The sequence below is a fragment of the Vigna radiata genome, chromosome 8 (assembly GCF_000741045.1).
Source record: "Vigna radiata var. radiata cultivar VC1973A chromosome 8, Vradiata_ver6, whole genome shotgun sequence".
Classification (NCBI taxonomy): Eukaryota; Viridiplantae; Streptophyta; class Magnoliopsida; order Fabales; family Fabaceae; genus Vigna; species Vigna radiata.
Window position 1 is genome coordinate 23,125,170 of NC_028358.1, and position 8,947 is coordinate 23,134,116.

General features: G+C 37.2%; 1 protein-coding gene across 1 annotated transcript; it reads right to left on the reverse strand.

Moving 5' to 3' along the window:
- Positions 1 to 4,358: 4,358 nt before the first annotated feature.
- Positions 4,359 to 8,114, reverse strand: LOC106770384. The gene is made up of 2 exons (XM_014656198.1): positions 7,467 to 8,114; positions 4,359 to 4,394 (listed from the first exon to the last, which is right to left on the reverse strand). Exons 1-2 carry the CDS (start codon positions 8,112 to 8,114, stop codon positions 4,359 to 4,361), a joined length of 684 nt encoding a protein of 227 aa, XP_014511684.1.
- Positions 8,115 to 8,947: the final 833 nt, after the last annotated feature.

Consider the following 8,947-nt stretch of genomic DNA (forward strand, 5'->3'; position numbering starts at 1 on the left):
TATGCTATTTGTGTATGTTTCCTTTTGCGATGATCGTCCACTTGAATGTGAGCTAATGTTGAGGAGGTTCCCCTAGAGCAAGAGCTTGAGGACGTTGATGTTGTAGCCTAGTTCCTTAGGAGTTCTACCTACTTTATATTATTTTGAAATACTCATTATGTTTAAGTTTTAAATTTAGACCTCTTTTACTTAAAGTTTAAATTTTAAAGCTATTTTAAGAATGTCTGTAATCCTAATTACTTATCTAATTACTTTCCAATATTATATTTGATGACGTATTTATATTATATATCCTTGTCATATAATTGGGATGTGACATTTATGGTATCAGAGCAGTTTTTTTCCTTAGAAAAATTCTATAGGTTGTGTGTGTGCCTTTATGTTTTGCTTCTGTACTTTTGCATGTTCAGGACATTGTCTGTCTCTTTGAATTCGATTAATTGTTTCTCCTCTCTGTGTAAACAGAGAAATGAAACCTAGGCATCCTCCTCCTCCACCTCCCCAACCTGAGCCATCAGAGCAAGTCAAGATGCTAGAGGCTGTGCTCCAAGTAATGCAACAACAAAACACTGCATTGGTGCAACAGAACACTATTGCTCTACAAAATCTGGAAGGTGCAAGGGTGGAGGCTGAGAATGCAAGGGTGTCATCTGAAGAAACCTAGAGGCACTTCATGGAGATGCTGGACAGTGGCAGACCCACCCGGGGTGCTTCCTCTTTTGTTGCTCTTGTACAGGGGTGCAGTTTGAAGAGCTTTCTCCAACACCATTGATGAAGGGTGAAAAACAGTTATTTTCATATGTCATTTTAGACCAAATTACGCCCTTTACTACTTGGAATGAGCTTAGAATCAAGCAAAACTCAATAAATGAGTCTGTAGAGAGTCAAAAGTTGTTTTTAGTGCTATTATGCTTGTTTTGCATTGTTTTGTAGCTATTTTGAGAAAGTGAAGAATGGTGTTGAAGATAAAGGTCGTAGACTCAAGAAAAGAGAAGAAATTTGAAGATTTGAAGAGTCGAGCGGTAGTGCGATTTATGGGAAACCACCAGGCGCCACACTTGTTCCGTTGGGCGGTGGTCTGCTGGGCTTGGGCCTGTTTTCTGTTGCGCTCCTCACCTATATATAGCCCTATTGCGAGTTTAGATGCATTCTTTTGACAGAGGAGGGCAGCCAAACCTAATTTCACTCTCTGGAGAGGATCTCTTGGATGCTTAGGCTCCTTTTCATCTTTTCTAGGGTTTGTTCTTCCATTCTTCATCCATTTTTCATCTAGTTTCACCATGTCAATGGTGAACTAAACCCTATTGTTGTTGGGGGAAACAATGTAATCTTTTGATACTCTCTTTTATTGCACTCTTGATTATTTATATGGTTTCCATATGTTTTGATTGTTAATTGTTGGGTTCTCATCTGTGCTTAATGTCTTTATCATTTAACTCATTCGACAACTGAATTTTGTCTTTATTGATACAGGGACGTACAGTAATGTCATGAACTGGTGAGTAATTCCTTGATTTTGCAATACCACCTAGGGATAGGGGTAGGACGATCAATTGCGTTTAACTTCTGCTCTATAATGTTGTATTAATTGCTAGGGGAGGCTAGGGTTAGCAAGCCAGTAATTAGTATTAGGATCTTTTCGCCGAGGGATCGGGTTAAGGGTAGGCTAAGAAAGTTGCATGACAATTAATTAATCAAGCTAATAATTCAAGAGGAGTAAATAAGAGAGAGCGGATAAGATGAAATTGTAAACCCCTAAAACTCCATTCATCCATTGCTTTCCTCTCATTAATTGAATCAACTTCATTCACAAACCCCTATTTTTGTCATTATAGGGTTTTTGAAAAAAAAAAGAAAGAGAAGTGAGAAAACAAAAATGTGGAGAAAAGAGAAGAAAAAAGGAAGGGTGTTTTACCTGCTCCTTGAAGAATTTCAGTGAAGTGAGGGTGAAAGTACTGTCAAATGACTTCTGAGAGAAGAGTTACTTTTTTGGTATACACAGTGAGTGAAGAAAGTATTTTATTTTTGAGGGTTTCATAAATAAAATAATAAATTAAAAAAATAAAATTAGGTAGGTGGGTTGGTGGGCCAACCCGGCTTACCACGGGTTCAACCCGCATGAGCCGGGTTGAAATCTGACCCGCATATAAGTAGGTTGTATTTTTCAAACCCAACCCGGCCCGAACCCGTGACGGGCCGGGTTGACTCGCGGGTTGTGACCCATTTTGACGGCTCTAATTGGAATTGTTTAATCTCTTAGCTCAAGGTGCTTTGTTATCCAGAAAAACCATGTTTCTTTCTTAGCCCAGCCTCAATACAAGCATATGAAAGTCCTTGTGATGTTGACTTGCTTGTGAATGTGTTTAATTTGGTTGAAACGAATGGCAAAGTTGATTTGTGTGATATTGTGATAGTTGAGTGATAGATACACATCTTCATATACCAGTGCATTAGAGAGAAACACTACCTTGGGTGAGGATTGGTTTTACATCATTCAATAAAGCATTCTGCCATGATTGTTGATCTCTTTTAAAATGCTGCATTTGACTGATTGAATGTATTGTGAGCACCACAGTGGAAGGCTAATCTGTAACACATTTCTAGCCTTTTCTGTGTCTATGAAAATATTTTTTTTTGTGTGTGAGAGTCAGATACCTTTTGCTTGAGGACAAGCAAGGTTCTAAGTTTGGGGGAGTTGATAAGGACATATTTTACCATGACTTCAGTATTGAATTGAGAGAAAATGTCAACTCTTTCTTAACTTTGCACCTTCTTTTTGCCTCAATTTGTTAAGTTTGTAAGTAGCTACACCTTAAGTTGAATTAATTTAAATTTCATCACTAATCACCACTTTTTGGTTGTTAGATCACATACATGAAGCTTGTTGGCCAATTCAAGGAATGGAAGAATCACAAAGTTTGAATGAATGTAAAAGAGAATATTTTGAGCAAAGATAATTGTTGCAACTGGGGTACAGCTGAGGTGCAGCTGAGCCCCATTCTTCTCTAGAGTGTTGTAGCTGGGGTGCAGCTAGGATGCAGCTGAGCGCCCTGCTCTCTGGAAGTCTGTAGCTGGTGTGCAGCTAGGGTACAGCTGAGCGCCCAGCTCTCTGGAAGTTTGCAGCTGGGGTGCAGCTGGGGTACAACTGAGCGCCCAGCTCTCTGAAAGTCTGCAGCTGGGGTACAGCTGAGTGGTGGCAATGCTGATGTGGAAAATTAGGTCTTTTTAGACCTAACACGCGAGGGGCTTTGGATCTTTTGCGAACCAGACACGATTCCTCTGATTGGGAGCTCTTGGAGGCGAGCTTGGAGCTGTGGGAACAGTCCATCTTCTTCCTTGGGTTCTCTTCTTTCTTCCATTTCCACCATTTTTGAAGCTTGAGCTCTCCATTCATGGAGAGCTAGTTTCATTATTGTTGGGGAATTTTTGTAACCATTGAACTTTTATGTAACTCACTTTGTTTTGAATGAATATATGCCTCTTTCATTGATTGTTAGTGTTTGATTTCTTCTCTTAATGCTTGTTGTGAAGTTGCTACCCACGACATGATTTTAGGGTTGCTTAATATTGGGAAATGTTGGGTAAATCCGGACTTGGGTTAAACACCTAAAGGGAATAGTGTCTAGGGATAGAACTAGGACCTTTGGTAGTGTTAAAATCTCATTTCTTAATGCGGAACTAATTGTTAGGTTTTCCAAGGGATTGGAGTCTAATAAGGAAGTCTAGGCTCTTTCTAACAAGGGATTGGGGTTTGAGTAAATTAGTAGATTGACATTGACATATTAATGAAGAGGAAGTGATTTTATTTACATAAGAGTGAAGTCGGTGAAATCATACCCCCAACAATACCATTCCATATCATTTCTCATCTTACCATTTCCAAGTGTTTGAGTGTCAAAGATCACTTTTACTATTTATGTTTCATGTTTATTTTAATTGCACCAAAACTCAATTTATGGAAGCATTCTTTATTCTAGGTTAGTTAGAAATTCTACGATTGTCTAGTGCAACGAAGTCTCTTGGGAAACGATATCCGGTCTTACCGGTTTTATTCTTGAACGATTTGGTACGCTTGCCAAAGTCTTCACAATGACAGTAAAGGATTATACTACACCATGTTAAGGAAACCTGTCTCCTTAAAGCATTTTGATGATTTCTGCATCAGGAATCTTCATATGGATGAGTGCCTATGTGTCTATATCATGACATGGATATTACTTCCCGTAGAAGATGATCACTCAATACTCAGAGATGAGGATATATATTTAATCTCTGCTCTATCTTCTGAAATACAATCAAATTGGGCATTTATCATTCGTGATCACATGATGAAGTTCACTAAAGGCCATGGATTATGTCTACCCTATGGAGTGCTCTTCAGCAAGATACTGAAGCTACAGAAAGTAGACACAACAAATGAAAGAGTAATTCATAGCAGAAAGTGCAATGTAATGGAAACTCAGTTTCTGAACTCTATTGGAATTGTCAAGCTAAGAAATGAATGGACAATGATAGATGAAATTCCATCTACTAGTGAAATGGATCGTCTAAAAATTGATACCACAGGATATAAATTTCATCCGTTAAGCAAGTTTGAATGTCATGTGGATCGAAGATTTGATCGGTTGGAGAACAAACTATATTTGATGTAAAAATCCTTATCTGATCTTCACAAGAAAATGGACTATGCCCTTAGGATGTAACTTTTTGAAGAATCCTCTATTGGTGACACAGATAGTGGAGCAAACTGTGCTGACAAGAAAATTGAGGACACATCTGAATCAGAATAGTGTTCAGTTATGGCAAAATTGTATTTTGTGTCCTAAGACTAGGTCATTTCATTTTGTAAAATGGCATATAAAGCCATCTTTTGTGTGTCCTAGTTTGTTTTGCTTATATTTCCTTGTTTCTGCTCGATCAATGTAATACCTTTCTATCAAGGAAATAATATTAGAAGTTTGAATCAATCCTGTTACTTACCCATTCACTTAAACTGTCAAATAAAATATGATACTTTGTTTGATTGATTCGACTATGCTATGATTGAAGTCAACTGTGCTATAACTGTCATGCATTTTTATAAATTGATTTCTGTTATGATTTGATTATATTCTTGCATAACCACTATACTTGATCTGGAAGAGGTTTTTGAAAGGTTTTTGCAGGAAGAACATTGCTTTGAACATATACAATTGGGATTCAACATTTGGAAAAGCAATGCATTTGACTGATGAGTTAAAGCATTCGACTGCGTCTAAACTGGGTTAAAAAAATTCCAATTCTGGAATTTTCTTCTATCCTTACTGACTGCTTTAATCATTAGTATACTGATATTATCTCTGTTCTTTACATGATTTTATATAAAAAATGAGATAATATTGCGAGATTGTTGATATTTGTGTCATTGCTTATATATGTGATTGAATTGTGTACCAATGATACAAATTTGTGCTTAAACTGGTGATTGACTTGTGATATTCTACATTGTGCAACAAACTGTGTTTGAAATTCATGCATAATGACAGGGGGAGTATAACTTCTTTACACATTGTTTCGTCACACACCTACATTTCAGGGGGAGTTTACATATGTCATTGTGATGAACTTGTGATTTAGAGAGCATCATTATCTTTTTGAAACTGCATATTTGTTTGATGCTTCTCTGCTTTTAAAACTGCATAAATATCAACCATTCCTTTTTTGTTAATGCACAAAGGGGGAGAGTTTTAATGAGTGTATGAGAGCAAGTCTATATGGGGAGAATTGTTGTATCATTTTATCTGCTTGATGATATTTTTGTTGTATATGTAGAGTAATTGAATTGTTTGTATTGATTTTGCTATCTGTTTTTACTCTGTCATATGTCGAACTGTGCAAACATGGTTGAGTTATTAATCATGGTTGTGCATCATCAAAAAAGGGGGAGATTGTTGAGATTGTTGCCAACACAAACTCTATATCAAACTGGTTTTTGATGATGACAACACACTGCTTAATAACAGTACATATGTTCCAGTGTTACATGTTCAGCTGATATACTTTACTGATTGGAACAATGCTTTTGTTGAACATGTTTTGTTGTTTTGCATGTATGTTCCTATGATTGATTATGTGTTACGTGTATGGAACATGCTTGTATTGAAATGTGTGTTAATATAATTTTGACTACTTCTGCACATTTATGAAGAAAAGCTCACAAGCACTTTTATGAACTTATATTACAAAGGTCTGGTTCAATCGACTATAGTGGTAATAGCTTTGACTAAGCTAAAATCTTTGTACAGATTTTGTGAACACGTGCTTGATGAGATTTTGAGTTGAAAAGAATTTCAAAGTGATTTTTCATGTGTCCGTCGACAGTGTGAAACACCTATTCGACTGTGTTTTTAATTTTGGAATTATATTATGCCTACTTGCTCCAACGACTATATTTTAAAAAGTTAGTTAGGATTGACTAATTGGGTCAACTGTTCTGAATGAGCATTGATTTGGTTGACTGAGGAGCCTTTATGTTGACTGTCTGTTATAACTGTTTTAGTACAGTTGACTGGATTAGTACGCTATTCGACTGAGAATGACAGGAAAACTATAAATAGAACATAACACGATTTGTTCTGAGACTTTTGTGATCTAACATTTTCATTGTCCTATTTTAGAGAAAATTCTCAGTTTAGGAAGCTCCAAGAATTCTCCAAGAAGACAGTGGTGATCTTTCTTGAGAGAGATTCAGATTGAGGAGTCAAATGCGCATACTGTTTGATCAACATCTACACAAAGAAGGTGCTTCTGGTTTGATCTTGAAGGCTTTGCATCCTGTGAAGACTACTGTATTTGACTGAAGGCTTGGTAACCTGTGAAGTTGCTGTGATAGGCTTGGCAACCTGTGAAGCGTGCTATGATAGGCTTGGCATCTTGTGAATAGTGCTGATGACACGTTGAGGATTGTTCAGCGTGGGTTTAGATTGCAGAAGAGGGGATTCTTGCTGTATTTCTGGTTTTATGTGTGCAACTATATTTGGTTTTGTGTTAGAGAGGAGATTTATATTTTTGCGTGGTGCTTCTATAAATTCCTTGTTGTAAAAACCACAACTATTATAGTGCATTTGCTTCCAAGGTTGGAAGGACACTGGATGTAGGCATTGTTGGCCGAACCAGTATAAAACCCAATGTTTGATTTTCTCTTCCCTGCACTCTTGATTTCAGTCGATTGTATCTGTTCAGCAGTCAACTACGTTTTTCCGCTGCGCTGAAATTTTTCATTACTTGCATTTCAAGGAAAGATCAAAAGCTTTGAATTTTCATACCAAGATTGCGAAAATATTTTGTTTTTGAACTAACACCAATTCACCTCCCCCCCTCCCCTCCTCCTCTTGGTGTAAAACGAAGCCAACCTGTTTCCTAACAGACTGTCCCTCCTTTATCAACTTTCTCCTCTCCCTTTTCCTACATGAAAACACAATTATTACCTTTGTTGACCACTTTAGCAGATTTAGGCCAAACAACCGCTGCATCCTTCTTTCAAGCTTTATACTTAGCCCTCTTCTTTTTCGCATCAGCTTCTCTTTTAAGGCATTATAGACCACCTTTTCTTCTTTGTCTTTAAGCATAATCACCCCATCATAAACACTTATAATCACTTTGGCCGTCTTCATGAATTGCCTTCCAAGAATCACCGGGATCCTGTCATCCTCCTTCATCTCTATCACCACAAAATCAACTAGGAATTCAAGGCTTTCAATGTGAATCAACACGTCCTCCACCACACCATAGGGTTTCTTCGATGATCCATCCGCCACAACCAAGGATATATTTGTTGGCTTCAATGTCAGACCACCAATCTTCTTCAACAAAGATAGGGGCATCAATTTAATACTTGACCCTGAATCAAGTAAATCTCTCCCTATCTTCACACTCCCAATGGCGCAAGGAATTTTAAGGCCTTCTAGATCCTTCATTTTTGGAGGGTGTCTCCTTTTTAAAGAGCCATTCCAACCTTCTTGTTCCTCAATAGCTTTCTTTTCAAGATCTATCCTTTCTCCAATATATTGCCTCATATGTCTAGCATAGTCAAGAATTTGTTGAAGTGCTTCAGTCAATGGCCTAGTAATCTCCATTTGATTGAAGATTTCTCTAGAGTGCTCACACTTACTCTCTTTTCTCTCTTCTCCTCTAAGGTAAGAAAGATCAATCTCATCTTTCTCTTCCTTTTAAATTTTTTTCTCTCTGTTACCAATAAAGGAGTATTGGTAAAACCTGAAGACAAGTTTTGATGATGCTGCAAATTGTAATTCTTGTTTGTAATAGGAGAAAACTTAAAAGCAACTTGTAGTTTTTTGAATGTAGTAGGAAAATAATTAACATTGTAATTTCTACTGATATAATCGATTATGGACATGCTATAATCGATTATCATATGTTTTTGAACGACAATAATCGATTATCATGAAGCAATAATCGATTATCACAAGTCTCACTTGAATAATCGATTATCACAAGTCTCACTTGAATAATCGATTATCACTTACAATAATTGATTATCACTTTTTGAATTTTCTATAACGGACTTGAATAATCGATTATCACTTACAATAATCGATTATTCATGGCAGTTGTGAGCTGACCTTTGGCATTCAGTGTGCTTGGCTATTTAAGTGAATTTTGAAAGCTTCAGAACTGAACATTTTTTAGTAAACTGAGAAAGCTAGAACACNGAGTAGTCAGAGGAACGTTCTTGGGAGCTTTTTGTTTACTGTNTTCCCTTGCCTGGTCTTGTGAAAGGAGAGGCTTACGTATCGTGTGCCGATAGTCGAAGTGGACTCTCTTCAAGTTGGCAGGGCTCTCTACCTGGTCTTGTGTAAGGAGAAGCACGTGAATCGTGTGTCGATTGCCGGTGCAGGTTCTCTTCAAGTTGGTAGAGTGGTTTCCTTCATTCTATTTCTGTACCTAT

Bases quoted from the DNA above. Each gene is read 5' to 3' on its own strand.
- LOC106770384 (XM_014656198.1), bottom strand. From the start codon at position 8,114: ATGGAGATTACTAGGCCATTGACTGAAGCACTTCAACAAATTCTTGAC. The intron at 4,395-7,466 runs GTAATAATTGTG...TACTTTCTGTAG, and splicing joins TGCTAAAGTGGTCAACAAAG to CTTCAGTATCTTGCTGAAGA.